The sequence below is a fragment of the Nothoprocta perdicaria genome, unplaced genomic scaffold, assembly GCF_003342845.1.
Source record: "Nothoprocta perdicaria isolate Ctin4 unplaced genomic scaffold, notPer1 scaffold_4, whole genome shotgun sequence".
NCBI classification, from domain to species: Eukaryota; Metazoa; Chordata; class Aves; order Tinamiformes; family Tinamidae; genus Nothoprocta; species Nothoprocta perdicaria.
Window position 1 is genome coordinate 1746007 of NW_020455643.1, and position 16776 is coordinate 1762782.

Sequence of the window (16776 nt, forward strand, 5' to 3'; positions counted from 1 at the left end):
CGGCCCCGCCCCGCGCCGTGACGGGCCCGGCCGTTCCCGCGCAGCGCCCCGCGGACGGCGGCGCGGTGCGCACACRCTATAGCGATGTATAGCGCGCCTGGCGAACAGTGCGCGGAGGCCCTATAGGAGCACTGCGTATACACAGCTGGAGTGCACGCAGACGTGTGTCTCGGCTGTCTATACCGTGTGTGTATATACATGCATAACTAGAGGGCCTCTATATGCTATGGTGTATATATACTAATATGCTATGGTGTATATATACTAATATACTATAGTGTATATATATATACACACTACAGCACATATACTAGAATACATATAAACATATAATAATATAGTATATATACACTATATATACACTATACTATATATACAATACTATACTATATACACGATACTATACTATATATTCTATATAGAGTGTAGTATATTTAATAGTATAGATATTTACATATATACTATATATAGCATATAGACGGAGGTGGGGATASCTGCGTTCATATAGAGACACATATAGGGTAGCTGTGCCGGGTGCTATGTACACACACGGTAGCTGTCCCAGGTAACATACACAGGCGCTAGGTGCCCGCTGCGGTGCCGCCCAGGGCGGCTGTGACACCCTCCTGCTCCGAGGGCCGCGATCCCTCCGGAGCCTTTCCCATGTTTTCCCGCTGCTGAGCCCGGCGCCTCCTCCCCCGGAGCCCGTGGTCGCCCTTTCACACCCGTGGGCCACCCGACGGGGTCCCCGAGGCGGCCGCCCTTCGTCACGGCCGATAAATAATGGAATAAAAATAGCAGGGTCGAACCGCCTCGGCCCTCGTTTCCTGCCCCCCCCGAGCGCTGACGCCGCGCTTGGCTGGGGCGGCACCTAAAACAGCACATGTGGAAGGTTAAAACGGCAGGAAAAGGGCCCAGGGGGACCCCGAACACCCCCGTGGGGCAGCAGGGCGCGCGGAGGCCGCGTGTTCCCGGGCGAGGGGGCGGCAGGAAGGGACCCGYCGCTCAGTTTACGCACCGGCACTAGGCAGAGGCTGCGGGTCCGAGCTGTAAATAGCAGCGGGGTGAAATCATCGCGGGAAGGCAGGGCCGCGTCCTCGGAGCCCCTCGAGACACGGCGTGACTAACGGCGGCGGTTTGGGAAAATGTTGCCCCCTGTAAAAACAAAAAGGAACAAAAATAGTTTCTTGATTATTCCAGACCACTGCAAGGATCTGTCCAGCTGTGACAAATTGGTCTTTATCGGCTAGTAGCTGTTGCTGCATTTTAATACATTTAATACATACTATTTAGATGCTAGCGCATCCGTCACCGCAGGGCGCCGGGTTCGTTGGGTGTCCAAGCACCACATGGAATCGAGGCTACAATCCTCAAATCAAATTAATACAAAGTAATATCATTTGACTCAGGGAAAATGAAAGAGCCACAGCCCTCTTACCTGAGCAGCCTTATCACACAAACGTCAGYGATGACCGAGGGGATGACTCTCATTTTAACACTGAAAGTCACAACATAAACTTACTGGGTGAGAGTCTGTCCAGGGAGGCAAAGGACTCAAATCTGCATTGCAATGAATTATTATAAGTGGGGGAAACTACCACAATCAAGTTTTTCTATGTTTTAATTTTAGCAGATGGAAGAAAATAGGGGATGGCAACCACTGCGGGCAATGCATCCAGTCTGGCTCCACAGTCCATGTCCATAATGTTTTGCTGCAGTTCTTCCTCATTTTATTTATTTGAGTAAAATGCAATGTAGCTCCAAGCTGTTGAGCCGTAAGGTTGAGCTAGGCTGGGGAGGATCCGCAGTCATGGGTGAGGGTTTCAGTTTCTCTCACTTTCTCTTTTCTTAATAGTCTGAAAGGAAATATTTGCTGGCCATGCAGATTTCTGCGCTGTGGGTAATGACTTTCTTGGGGTTTGGTTTTAACATATGCAGAGTCACCTTCTTGTTTCTCAAGCCTTTTTGCAGTTGCAGATGTGCTTGAAAACCACTGAGTGCGACGTTCCAGCTTTGCATTTCCAACTCCAGCAACTTGGAGCTCTTGCACAGGGCATCCCCACCGTGCACCCATCCTGGACAGACAGTGACTTTGTGCTTTGTGAAGAGCTTTTTTAATGATTTTTACAGCTATGAAGAAAAAAATAAATGTGTTTTCTTTCTTTTTTTTTTTTTTTTTTTGGCAAAGGTTTCGTAGGGTGGGAAGACTAGCCTTTCTCCGAAACGAGAACTGAAATCCTGAAATCTGTGTAACTTCTAGCTTGGCCTTCAAAAAATGCTAATATTGCATTACAGATCTGTGCCAGGCTTCATAAACTTAACATTAAATATCTGCCATTAGTGATATTTTGCACTCTATTCTGGAACTAATAAGTGCCTCCTGCAAGTCGCTGGAGGATAAGGTGCTGACTTTGCAGCATRTGCAGCATACCAGAATCCCGGGGAGCTTCAAATGAGCCCAGGCTACTATATCAAACCTGTTGTTTCATTTAGCAGTCAGAAGCATCATCTCATGCACTGTCTATTAAATAACACTAAAAAAAATGAATCACTTTATTTGAATTTTTATTAAAAAACTGATTAACTATGCAAAGAGAGTCATATACTGATTTACAAAACATTAAACAAGAAATTAAATATATATACAGATAATTGTATTGACAATTGAGTGGTAATCTTTAAAACATGTATATTTTACAATGTTAATAATTAAACAGCCCCCCCATACCCTCCCCATTCTGCAATACTGCAGAATTCTCCTGCAAAGAATGTCCAATATATGTACTCACTTTAATATATAAAACAGATAAAAGTATGTATTGATGAAATAATGCATGTTTAGAAACTGTTTTAAAACAAACTATTAAAAAGTGCTTTGGGCAGAAAAAAACCCCAACATGTGGAAAACTTTTCCTTTTTAAAAGTGATTATGGTACTTCAACTTTTGAAAGCTACAAATTTCACTGTCAATTACATGTGTTAGATCCTGTAACATCAGCCAGCAATGCTGTTTGTTACTACAAACAAAATTCAAAGCATATTCCTTAGTATTTTAAATGATGACTTAATTTTTTTATGGTAAATCAAGTTTTCTTAAGATACATGTTTTCATGAAATAAGTGTGCTAGCATTCTTTTGCACTTTACAAGTGCAAGATCTTTTTTTATCTATAGTTTTCTAAATTCATTTCAAGGCAATTTACCAAGTCACTTGCTTTTCAAAAGTAACTGATGTTGTAGAAATAACTAAACTACTTACCTAGATGCTTAGACAGGGAATACAGTACTTAGCTGGAGTCAACCATATTAAATAATTTTAATGGCAATGAACATTTAAAAGCAAGTAACAGAAAGACAAAAGTAAATTTCCCTTTTTTTTTTTTTCCTCCAAAATATATAATGGACCACAGAGTAACTATTCATTGGAGTGAGGGAATCAGAATCTAACTCCAGCTCAAAACTGCACAGAGTAAATAAATAATTCTGCCTGTCAACCAACAACTAGCAGGAATTACACCATTTCTTCCTCCTGTTTTCCATATATATATATATATGGATTTCTATATATATGTGTGTGTGTGTGTGTGTGTGTGTGTGTGTGTATATATATAAAAAAAACTTAGATTTATCAATATGTGATTATAAAAAATAATCAGAAAACATTTGGTTAATTCGATCAGAATGACAGTTACTGCTGTACAGTTACACCAGCTCTTACTGCTGGACTGGCTGCTGTTGCTGCTCGTTCTCTTTCTTTGGCGATTTCCATTTCTATCTTGGCTTTGATTTTATTCCAATCAACTTCCAGCTGTAAGAACAAAAAAGKGAATATGCAGAAGTCAACAAACATTATATAGAGAGGTTACAYGTACACCTGTTCACTAAAAGGAGCATCTGAAGTTACAAAGTGACTGTATTATTAYATAGTTCTTCACCTATAAGTTACAGCTTGCAATTATGGAATGTATCAAGGCACTAGCAAGTTCTAACAAGTGCATCTTTCCATGTTTAAAACAAACTCTTTTTTTTTTTTTTTTTAAATAAATATGAATATATCTCATTGCACCTGGTAATAACACATTTAAACATGAAAATAATTTATCTAAGTCTACTGCTTCTCATCTACTTTACATGCAACAAATCCTGTGTCCTATTATTCAAAACACAGCCCTTTATCAGTAGGATGTGGCATAACTTCTTTTGACTGCACCTAAAGTCTATCAGGCAAAATGACGACATAACCATTAGTTATCTGATACTACAGAAATCRAATTTCTGCTTGATATTTGACCTCTACATCAATGTATGTTTCATATCCTGGCATTTCTCCAGGGGCAGAAAAATATCATCTTGTGACTGCGTTTTATTCCAGTGAAATTTTAGACTATAGATCTAGTGGAGTATCTATGGTAAAATCAGGTACAACAGTTGCCTTTTTTTCCCCCACAAATGCTTGACAAGAAAGAGTGGATCATCATCTATTTGGTGTCTATAAATAGCATTCAAAAACTGGATGAACTGTGAAGTTCAATTTCACTGCAGGAGAATGAAGAGTGTCAAAGACGAGCAGGGAAAAAATCTCAAGCCCTTGCACCGGGCATTTCCAGAGTAACTGTTACTCTGTTAACTCACAAGATAAACAGGAGGACCTTCCATGAGAAAAGATGTAACTGTAGTATGCACATTTTCATGTGAAAAGGTTAATCCTTCAGTTCAGCATGTGTTTGCTGGACCCAGGTGCTTTAGATCTGATGACTGAAATCTTTATGGAGCTCCAGGAGCTCCATGTGTTTGCTTTAACAGATGTCACACAGATGCTAAACACGCCTAGAGGCTCATTCTGCCATCTAGCCGAGAGGGCGACTTGCCAGTGAAGCCAATGATCCTTGCCAGTGACACCTAGTAACTGCCAAGATATGGATCCTCAGTATACATAGAAGTTCATAATATCTTATATATAAAGATGTGAGATATAAGAGCCAAGCACATTGTTTAGATTCTCTAGCTGATTGCAGAGCAGCAGTCTCAGCTGCAGCACAGAAAAGCGGTGAGAAATGCCTGCTTAAGCTTGAAGAAAGGGTAGGTGTTGAGAGGGAAAAAGAAGACAAATCTCTGTGCTGTTCTTTGAGAAGGAAGAGCAGCACAAAACTTGGTCTTTCCTCTTTGCTACCCTTATTGTTTGCTTCTAGATTTGCTAAGTGAGCCTGTCCTAGCGGTCTACTGCACTAAGTATTTTGTTAACACTGTAGTCAAGACTTTCAAATCCACTTAACTGGATGGGCTACCTTTTAATTTCAGATCCATCAACCAAGACCTCCAGAACACAGGTGCAGAACACACACTTAAGCACTGGTCAAATCCAGGCACTTTCTGCATCCTGAAACCCGAGGTTCAAGACTGAGGGCAAGATGAAACACTTAAAGTCCTTCTCGTACCTTGTCATTGACAAGGCGTTATCGCTTGTAATTCCTTCCAGAAATCACAGTTTTAGTATGACTTAAAGACAATATTATTCAGAAAAGTCTCTTTCAGAAGCATCAAGGGATTAACATGATCTTTGTTCACTAATGGATCTAAACTATTGAGAAGACTTAGCTGCTGAAATTGGTGTATAATCCGAGAACTTGGGATCTGTTATCTTTGCTCCATCCTCTAGATAAAGTACTGCAGAGCTGTTCATCAGATGCCTAGACACCTTGCAGAATTTTACTCTTCTGTTTAGGAAATACAACATCCTTAGAAGTGCTAAAAACTAATGTCTTACACTAGAAGCTAAGTTTTAATAAAAGTATTCTTTTTGTATAGTCTTACTCAGAAAGAGTGGAGGGAAGACCAGTATGGAGCCGAGGGCTGCTCAATGAAATTGCTGTCTCAGCTGCACATCTGGTGCATCTCATAAAAGAAAATGCACAGAAGATATTTCAGGGGAATCAAAGATACTTTCAGCTTGTGAACCACATGATCCCAGTCTTTAACATCTGCGACACGCTAATAAATTGAAATGACCTAATGATGATGGAGAAAGTTTCCAGAGGTTCAATGAAGCTGTGTATTAAGCTATTTATCAGTGCTGGCAAAACAGTTCAAGATTACTCATAATGTATGTCTGGGTATCTTCAAAGAGAAGAGCATGCAAAAATGTTGACGATATTTAAGAAGAATATATTCAGCCATATTAAGGCTTATCTCCCTGCTTATGAAAAAAAAAAAGTGCCTTTGTTTGCATAATCCTTGTCAGGTACTAAATATATACATTCCATATCTGTGCCTTCAAATCAAACACATGCATAAATAGCAGCAGCCACACAGTCAGGCATTAAGCTATGAACGTGCACTTAGCAGTCAGATGTAAAACCATAAAATTGTGTCTATTTTTGAACCAAGAAGTGCTCGAATGTCTGACCGTGTTTTTAATTTTTGCCACAAAAATTAAAAAATTCAAGAAATACTTACGCCTTCCGCATACTGTAAAAACCTTTTGTTGGTTTCTTTTTTATTGAAGTCCTCTAGGAACTTCTGTCGATAGGCCAGAACTGTGTCAACATGTGTCTTGTGCTTTACCGCTAGTTCTAGTGCCCTGGAATACAAACGCAATATAATAATATAAATACAATGCCCAGGCCATATAAAGGCTCTGGCACAACTACAATCACCATGGCTTTGCGAAAAAGATACACTGAACAGTGTCTGGGCTGCAGGCAAATATTTCTGATCTATAGTGCCAAACAGTTTTACATTATTATCAATCACAGGAGGTTAAAGGTAGTCAACATGTCATATAGTGTCTGTTTGCTTTATGATGCACATTTGGAAAACACACAACAATTTATTTCTGTTCACAACTTTGCCTCGTGATTGGAGTTTGACAGGAGGAGGTTTTTATTGCAAGGAAACATAAGAGAATGCAGAGACTTCAGTGTTCTCAAAAAGAGGCAATAGGAATCGCTTACAATAAACTTACTGCGGTCAGGAGTTATCAAAATCTCTTCTGAACAGTGTCATTTTGTGCATTCAGGGCATATGTTATGCAGCATTTAATAAAATTTTAAAGGTGTGAGAGATTTGATATTGTATTATAGTAACTGATTGTTCTTACATCTGTTTTCTTCTCAACGACCTAAGGAATACTTCTGTTTTACACACACAGCCTTTTGAGGACACATATTAAGGAACACAATCAAAAACACAGATAAGTGCTTAAGAAAAAAACAACCAACCAAACAAGCAAACCAAAAAAAAAAGCCCTTTCTGCCCACAGTGGGCATTGGTCCATGCAGTTTGTAGTAAATAGCCTCATAAGATTTTGCAAGAAAACCCGGGTTAAAAGAGAATTTTTTCCTATCCTGTTTTCTCATTAATATTTTATCCACCTACACATTGCTAGGAGTCTAAATAGCTACACATCTATTTTTAGCAACAGGATATTTCAAAACAGCTTTAAGTCACTGAGGGTCACAGGCAATTTGACTATTACTAAGCCCTTTCCAATGCTGGCAATCATGTAAGAGTAAAACGTCACTTAAAAATATTTCTAAGCATGTTTCAGATTTTTATTACAGATTACTAACATCTACTGAACACGACAGGAAAAAATAATCATTCTACTTGAGTGTATTGTCATGAGATGATTTACTTCATCTTTCTACAGCTCTGGGCAATTACAGATAGGAAATTAGTCTGCTAATTATCTGGAGCGAAACAAATGATCCAAATACTTTAAATGCTACCTCCCAAAGACAGCTCATAAACATGTTGTGTTTAGAGAAATATTACCTATCCCAGTTGTAAAGATTGATGTTGACTTGAATAGCCTGGTAAATAAGGCCTGTCTGCAGAAGCAGGGTTTCAGCCTCCTGGGTGTTTCCACTGAACAGCAGTATATGAGCCATCCTCGATTCTTTCGATGGAAGATCTTTGATGAAATTGATAAACTGAACCTTGTCAATCTGTTAACAAGATGAGTGATTGCTAATTAACTAAATTAGTTTTGCAGCGATTTAACTATGAAATAGTTACCTGCATTTTCTTACCTCCCCAATGGATGCATAGGCAATTTCTGCTGTAGCCATGTCCTTACTGGCCACTGCCATAGCAGCTAAGCAGGCCCACATAGTTTGATCCTGAAATCAAAACAAAAGGTAACTCCTAAAACATCATGAATTTAATATTATATTTAAATTGACTTCTGATACAAACTATAGAAACCCTGAAAATATTCTACAACATTTCTCAGTTATGCCATGCCCTGTACTGTGGTCTAAGTGTTTTAATAGAGAACTACTATTAAATTAATCCTCAGAAACCTCTCTTTATAAAAATGTTGATGCCATGATCAAGAGCATGAGACTAAAGGGGGCTTTAGTTTTCAGCAGTTCAGCCAGTAATGAGCCCTTGTCAGAGCATCCCTTCTACAACCTCATCACTGGTACCCGTAACACACTACTTCACGGAAACCAAGCACAGCTCAGGGCCCAAAATAAACCACTGCAATCTGGTTCCCCTTAACCTGGCCTGTAAATAACTGTACTGAAACCACTGATGCTGACAAACTGCAGCTCTGGGAGGGATATCTTACAAAGGCTTCACTACCAAATCCAGTATCTCATTAAACTACGCTGTTATAGGCAGGGTGTAATAGTTTCCATGATAATAACAACTGTAGCTTTATCATAAAGGTACTACGAATGGAAGAAGGGAAAAGAGAAGCCTTGACAGTAGAGCTGACTATGAACCTGGTAAGAAGTAAGCTTCGGAAGTTGTCTGTTTTGTGATAATTTCAGCACATTTAATGCTTAGAGTTAAAACTTTTAGAAAAGCTTCGTGGCAACAATAATTTTAAGTTCTCTGATTTCACCACTCCTGCTCTTTTATGCACTCTGAATAAAATCTGACAAAATCAGAAAAACATCAGGAAAATCCTAAAGTCTCAATAACATCCTTTTCCAAGTCTGACTACATTAGGACAAAAGATGCATTATTAAATTACATTAGTTAATACTTTTAAGCTACAATGTCTAAAACTACTAGTTCAGACAGAACAAGTATCATTTTGAATGTGCCTGTCAGTTCATCCACTTTCTGGAAATAAAATTGTTTTGAACATAGTTAACAAAGTCTTGAATTGCAAGCATGAAAATAGCCTATTTTTGCAACATGAACAGGATTTCAGAGGCAGCACAAGGGCGCTATTGATTTAAATTCCAACACACTCCTCTCAGCTGCACTGAGTGTGTTCTATACATCTTCCATATCCCACTGATGTGACCCAGGGAAGGCAGGGAAAGCCAGAAGCCAACGTGGGGCTGCGCATCCCTGTGTTGGGTTGCGCTTCCCCACCCTTTCCCTTTGTTCCTCCAGCCAGGTCAAGCTCAACGCATTTGCTGGCAGCAAGTATTTGTGAGATTAACATTGTCCAGAGAATCAAATCCTCATAAAATCTTTCTCATATTCTCTATCCACTTCCATGTCGAGAGACTTAGGTGACAAAATCCTGGAAGCTCAGTCTGAAATTACACAAAGCCCCATGTTTCTAGGATTTTTTTTTTTTTTTTTTTTTTTTTTTTAAACCAATAGGCCCCTCTGATCTCTCTTTGCTCAGAAATACAGCCCATTTTTCTTATTATTGGTTGGAAATAATGTGACATGTCTGCTTGCCAAAACCAGCAAAAGAGCCCTGTGTCACCACGGAGAGTTCTACAATCATGAAAGAGGAACAAAGCACTCAAAGCCCAGTACAGCTGCGATGGCTTTTCGTTTAGGTGTACTGCAGCTCATCCCTTGTCCCAAGCACAAATTTTGAAATACAAAGGATATTCACATCATCTAGTCTGGGTGGTTTTCAGTTACCTTTTACCTAAGACAATAACTTTTCTTGTGATCAATGGAAAGGAGAAACCTTTAAAGACTGAGACCTAAGTATCCGAGAGGCTTAAAAAAAAGATGATGTGAATACTCTTCACAGCAAAAAATAAAGATTCTGCTATAGTTTTTCTTGAGAGAAAAGCCTTATACACTTGTTGACAGATGTGGACCAGTGAGGAAAAGCTCATGAAGACTGCGAGAATAATATGATAGTTTTACTGCAATTTCATTAGAAAACACTGAAAAATTCAAACTTTTTTCCTTTCAGTATGGTTAGACTTTTTGGACAAGGCTACATTAAAATTGGAGATGAAATATGAAAAGGTCGGCAAAAAAAGCCTCTTACTAGAAAACCTCCAGAGCAACTAAGAGAAATGATAATATGAAAATAACCATCAAGTATAGGTGTTCTATATTTAAAGCTGTTGCATTTAGATCACTCACAAAGTCCACATACTATGGCATTTGAAACGCCAGTTCCCATTGCCAAAACCTGGAATAAAAGCTACTATCAAACGTGCAATACTCGGAATAACTACCATTATGCAACCTAAACTATCCGGATATGTATCGATTTGTTAATGCAAGTAAAAAAAAAAAAAACTTAAATATATATTTAAGGTCATAGTAATCATACAAAAAAGCTAAACTCTTTTCTAAGTGTTAATGGGAGAAATGGAGGCAGGGTTTGTTTGCTTTGCTTTTTAAAGACTGCCAGACTCACCTCATCTGTTGCTGTTGTCTAAATACATACAAAAGAAAGCGAAGGAAAAAAAAAAAAAGGAAGTGAAATAAAATATGAAAAAATACTACACAACTGTATGTGGAGATTCAGAACATTTTTAATATACTTATTAGTTATATTAATGTCTAGTCCTTAAAACTTACGTGTATTAATTTCATAGTATTGTTTAATCTATTTGGTCTTTGGTGTAGATAAGAACGGTATGAATTTTCATGATCAGACCAAAATTCATCAGCAACAAAGGAAAAGTAAACAAACAGTTTGAAGAATGGAAATAAGGCCTAATATTTAATTATCATTACTGAAGCAATACTTTAAAACATAAATAAAACATTTCAGTGAAACTATATCTGAACTTATTAACTCATAAGGCAATTAGATTTACCTTGACAAAGCGACACAATCGCACAGCATCTTCCCATTTAGAGCTACTAACATACTCGTGAAGAATCGCAGGATAAGGTGAAATATTTAGATGAATAAGCGAGCCATCTGCTCTTCTAATTGTTATTTGATTTCCCACAAAGTGCACAATCTGTGGATTTTTGCTAAATTCGCTGTTTAGAGAAAAACAGATAAATTAACATTGATTCCTTTCTTACTGAGAAGTAGGAATGGAATCATTATATATTCATTTCAAACCAAAAAAAGAAAAAAAAAAACTATGCACCTAGTTATTTAACGGTTATACTCAACAGAATCTTATAAGGCAGTCTAAAAATAAAACGATACTCACAGTGAATATAAGGCAAACGCAAATTGGGTAATTGTGCAAATACAGGATTTTCAAGTACTATTTGCAGTTAAAAACATTTGGGCTCCTATGATTTCTAGAATAAAATTATGACTTCAGGTGTACTTTTTTTTTTTTTTTTTTTTAAGAATTTCATATCAATTGGTATTTTAAGAATAGAGAAAAAGACTTCATTACTTCCTATTGGGAATGATCCCACAGGCTGAAGTAGTTAACTGTGACCAATTATTTTAATACTTTTTTTGATACTTGATTTAAAACAGATGTTTTAATCAGATCAATTATTTTATTTTCTAAAACAGCTACAACAATATTTCAAAAGACTTGATTACAATTGTGCATCTGCATCAAAACAGCATTGTATTATTAAACTGTGCTGTTACCATTTAAACTCCAAATTTAATGAAGTTTATATCTTATAAAAAACTTCCTAATTCGCTGATGTGAAGAAATTTAAAAGAATATTTGCAATATTTGATCAAAAGCATGTATTATTACCTTGCATCTTTTTCATACAGAGTTTTTGGCAGAAGATCTTTATCTACGTAGACCGTGTTGGGGTAGTACCAGACTGTAAATCGGGTATCCTGAATCCCACAAAGTATGTTAGAAGTGTCATTCCAAGCCAAAGTATGAACCATTGTTCCTTAATTTAAAGAGAACAGAATATTATGCATTTCCACAAAACGTTCAAAATAAACATACACTTCTTTAAACTTCACTATAAATAAAGAATGTTGTCCAATATTTTCTTGGTTGCTTACTCTGGAACACAATAGTAAGTGCTTAAATGTTAACAACTGCTTTACTAAGCAACTGATAGAAAATTATCAGAAATAAAATAATACATACAAAAAATGTTCCCAAGCTATCTTAAGAAAGCTGCAGGACTATTAAAGAGTGTTGGTCAAGTGCAATTTCACCATTACTTAAAGAGCTAAATTTAGTCTCTGGATAAAAAAAAAAAAAAAATACATTCTCCTGCTAGCCCACAGTTTAACATTATTTTGAAATTTTCTTACCTATTTTGACAATCTTCTGTTCTTTTCCAAACCTTTTAACTGAAGTAATGTGAAGATCTCTATTCTTATCAATAAAAACTATTTTTCTTTCACTTGTGAGTCCCTTCTGGTCCAAAGCTATCTCCACAATTTCTGTCTAAAATTGAAAAAGAAAATATCCCGTTTTTATGCTGGAGATTTGTATCAGAGAAAGCATGTCATATTTAAGCAAAAGGATCAATTTTACCATGTAACACAGCCATTCACCTATAGGCATTCATGCCCTTAGCCAAAATCAATATACAGTGCATCCCTTTGTACATCTATACTGCATACTGAATCTAATTGTTGTTATTTTATAAGAATCAAATATATTTGTCAAACTGCTTTGTATAAGATTATAAGTCCTTACTAGTTTTCTGTAAAATTATTACTTAAATTATTATTTACAAAATATAAGCAAAAGGAGGCATTATAACATCTTACTGTATGAGTTAGAGGCTTTCCATCACCCAAAGGCTTTCCAGACAAAGCTTCAAATATGTAGATAACTGAAGGAAAAAGAATTGTATGTTTTTATTAGTTAAATTAGCAGTACTTCATAGATTTTCCAAGTGGTCCCACTCATCTGCAGAGTATAAAATGTGGACTTTTATTACCACATGCTTGATTTATTAGTGACTTTTACAGTCCGGTCAAACACAAACCTTAAATCTTTAAACAGAACCATCATAGCCTGATGAGAATGGGAATATTCTCATTTCAAATTATGAGTATTCTGTGAAAATTTGTGAACATCAATGCTTTTGTAGGACTTATAACCACTGAAACAGGATATTATGGACTTTCCATTACTTCCTAATACAGCCTGAAGACCTATGTACAGAAACTACACCTAGTTCAATCTTATGCAGGTTGATGGGTTTGTATCCTGCAGGCTGATTTATTTACTCAATCTTAGCGCACAATTTTGATGAGTATAGAAGCTGAGGAAGTGATATCACTGACTGACCCATTCTTCCAGAGGCATTAGCATCAGATAACTAAAAAAAAGGCCTTTGAGCTATTGAGTAAAAGACTCCTCAGCAACATTTTCCAAATGATTTCAGGAATGTCAGAAATAGGGCCTTTTCAATATGTCATAACCTTCCCCATCCAACTCCTGTACACTCCTCTGCACTTCTGCCAGGAGATTTTCTGTCTCCAGAATCTCTGTAGATTAATGACAATTGGGTGAAAACTGAAATTCTTCATGCAGTGGTCTGCATTAAAAAAAAAATAAAAATACCCTACCTCATCTTCATTTCCAGGGTTTTCAATGAAGACAGCATCTGAACCTTCCCTAAAAAGAAAGCCTTTTTCTCTCCATGCTTGCAGGTCTGCACACAGATGCACACTCGTGCTTGTACACAACCGTCCACTGTACTACATGTATCATCCGTGATCGCACACGTCTGACTAGCTGGATCTCTCCGACTTAGTGAAAACAGTAGCTTTATTAGGACCATCCACTGTAATTTAAGGCGCCTGATTCAGTGTTAGTTGAGGATAAGCAGGTAAGGGACAGAACCACTTCAAGGGGCTCCCTGCGGCCTCCCTGCTGCGGCGAACGCGCACCCTCGCTCAGAGGGACGGCGGCGCTCACCTGCGCCAGCCTCCCGCCCAGCCCTTTCCTCAAAGGACACAGGATGTTGGTTTGAGGTCAATGGCAGAAGACAAAACCCCCAAACCTAAGAGCAGGTGTTCAGAAAGCACTGGCGGAGTTTGCAGCCGAGGGGGAAATAAAAAAGAAAAAGAAGAAAGGAGGAGAGCTTTGCACAAGCGCTGCTTTGGCAGCTGCTGAAGTACACAAAACACACAGAGCTGTCCCCGAGAAGTGGCATTCCTCTCGCTGCCAAGTGGGGCTGCTACAAGAAATGTATTTTGATCTTGCTACCTGATTTTGCTGCTGCTATAGCAGTTACAGAGAATAAGAGGGTTTTAAAGAAAATTATCATAGCTAATTGACAGGTAAAATTCATGAATTCTTCATTAATTTCTTAATCTACAAGGCTTATTATGATATTTCAGGAAAAGATCTTTTTTTAAAATCTGGAAAATTTCAATATCTCTTTACAATCTTTTAGAAGCTAAAATAAATATGTATAAGCTAAAAATATAAGCCAAGTGTTCTTTTCTCTCACTTTATAACGTCCAGAGAAGGAAAAGAGCTAATATCCATTTTTAAAGACAACTTTATTAAGAAGAGACTGCTCCCACGTCTTGCCATTACTTTTGAAACTAGATTCTCCTCCCTCTCCCAGGTTCATTACAGAATGTGGAAGCACTAAGCACAGAGATACCAATAAAGTCTCTGTTTTACACATACTAAGTAATATCTAAAAAACCATACATACACTCAACGGGTAAAAGAAAAACTCTTCTGAATAATGTACATATTTTTACCAATCAAAATCCCTTTTTATTATTACACAGCTATTCTAGGTATTTTTAACGTCTCGGGTCTGTAGGATAATTTTTCTGTAACTCCATGTATCTAAAAATTAAAAGCACTTTATGATTGGATGACTATTCTTAGAAGTATTTATTTAAGTAGAAATAAATCATCTGCTCTCACACAAAAAATAAGGATGTACAAAAAAAAAGTTAATATATGTTGTGCATAGTGCTAAGGGAGACCAAAAAAAACCCTTCTTTTCTTTTCAGCTTGGGGAGGGATAACTGTAAAAAGTTATATCGAAGTCCCCCCGCAGTCTCCAAGCAATTTAAGTTGCAGGTTATGTTCTGAGAAAGGCACCACGCCGGCATGAGTAAAGAGTTAACTTACTGCCTATAATTTAGTCTAGAGTAACAGCTTGTTAGTATGGGTTGAATTACTGTCAGTTGGAACTACTGGCAGGAAGTTTCCACTGCTTCATTCCAAGGTAACAACAGCTCCCACGCACATGTGTGTCCACTGGTCATCCTCTTAGTGGCCGTATCACAGGGGGATATAGCTAGAGATAACACCGCAGCTCTGTACTGTAATATGCACGTGGCCTATAGATGACACAGTTCTGATGCCACTAGGCAGAGGGCCACAATTCGCAGTGCTGCAGCAGGCATGTGACAGAGTGAAACTGTTGCACAGACAAACTGCACGTGTTCTTCAGGAGACAGAACAAAAGATGGAGAAAAGATACCTGAAAATATCCCTGCACCCCTCATTAATGCAAAAATTTACCTGAAGCAAATTTGGTCATGCTTTGTTTTAGAATTATAGCATTCTGGTGACAAAAAAGAAACTGTAGAGAGTCTTCAGGACCACTACAGTGAGAAAGAACAWCACAGCCTCAGGACTATGGTCACAACAGCTGCATATGAAACTCACACAGTATAAAGATGCAAAATTCCCCAAACCTTAATTGAAAGAACATCTGAGAACTACTTTTATTTACAGCTGATGCACCAGAGGCTTCTAAGAGCTACTGTCAAGCAGAGAAAAAGAAGTTGTTGAGCTGCTACTTTGGAGACCGAGGTGAAAAACTGAAAACCTACAGTTGAAGTACTTTTTGCAGACGCTCAGTGGTTCTCCAGTGCATTACATATGTGATTGGCAGATTAGACATACATTATTCTTTTAAGTTTTTAATCCAGTTAAGCAAAACCCATAATTTTAGGCCATTTTTAGAATAAATATAATCTCTGTATCATCGAAAAATAAATCATTATTTCTACTTAATGGTTTTTTTTCACCAGAATCACACCAATCATGAAAATCAAATTCAAATGCAAAGATGCTGAAAACCTGATGATTAGCAAACACAAAAGTATTAGAACTGGGAACATACCTTTTCCATCAGCTTTGTCTTTTATTGCTAGAGTATCGTTACTCAGAGATACTGTCTGGGCATTTAAAACGTCTGTTCTCATTCCTGGAAATTTTGGAGAGGAAATTAATCTTCCTTCATAGGAATATAAATAAAGCCCTCCACCATCTGTAAGAAGGAAATGCCTACAAAAACCAACAACAATGCAAATCATTTAACAGTACAGAAAAGAACGATTACAGTTTCAAGAACCTGAAGATAGCTATCCAGTATCTGGCACATCCTGCAATTGTTTCCTAGTTAAATTACATCACTTCTATTACAAAGTTGATATTCTGAAAACTCTGTATGGATTATTTCAATTTTGATATGAATGTTATCTTTTTCCATAGTAAAAAAAATATTTTCTGAAGTGTGTATGATTTTCATATTACTTCTCTTTTATAACTATTACAAGATTTAAGTCTTATAACTCCTGGTGATAAAGCATATTGCTTGCACACGGCATTCTACACATACTGCTCCACAAGACAGCTCTGACCATTCATTTATTCTGTGTGCACACATGAGATCCAACGAGGATCAGCTCACACAGCTACCTTTGAGA

General features: G+C 37.6%; 1 protein-coding gene across 3 annotated transcripts in view; it reads right to left on the reverse strand.

The window, feature by feature from the left end:
• Positions 1–3610: 3610 nt before the first annotated feature.
• Positions 3611–16776, reverse strand: part of IFT80 (intraflagellar transport 80) — a 52161-nt gene continuing 38995 nt past the window's right edge. For 2 of the 3 annotated variants that reach the window (XM_026045259.1, XM_026045258.1), the window contains exons 13-21: positions 16191–16354; positions 12847–12911; positions 12382–12517; positions 11858–12005; positions 10991–11162; positions 8030–8119; positions 7773–7945; positions 6453–6576; positions 3688–3807 (exon numbers count right to left, since the gene is read on the reverse strand). In XM_026045259.1, coding sequence (XP_025901044.1) covers positions 3688–3807; positions 6453–6576; positions 7773–7945; positions 8030–8119; positions 10991–11162; positions 11858–12005; positions 12382–12517; positions 12847–12911; positions 16191–16354 — 1192 coding nt within the window. Of the gene's footprint in view, positions 3808–6452; positions 6577–7772; positions 7946–8029; positions 8120–10990; positions 11163–11857; positions 12006–12381; positions 12518–12846; positions 12912–16190; positions 16355–16776 lie in introns of all 3 variants that reach the window. The other variant, XM_026045257.1, reaches the window with a different exon arrangement.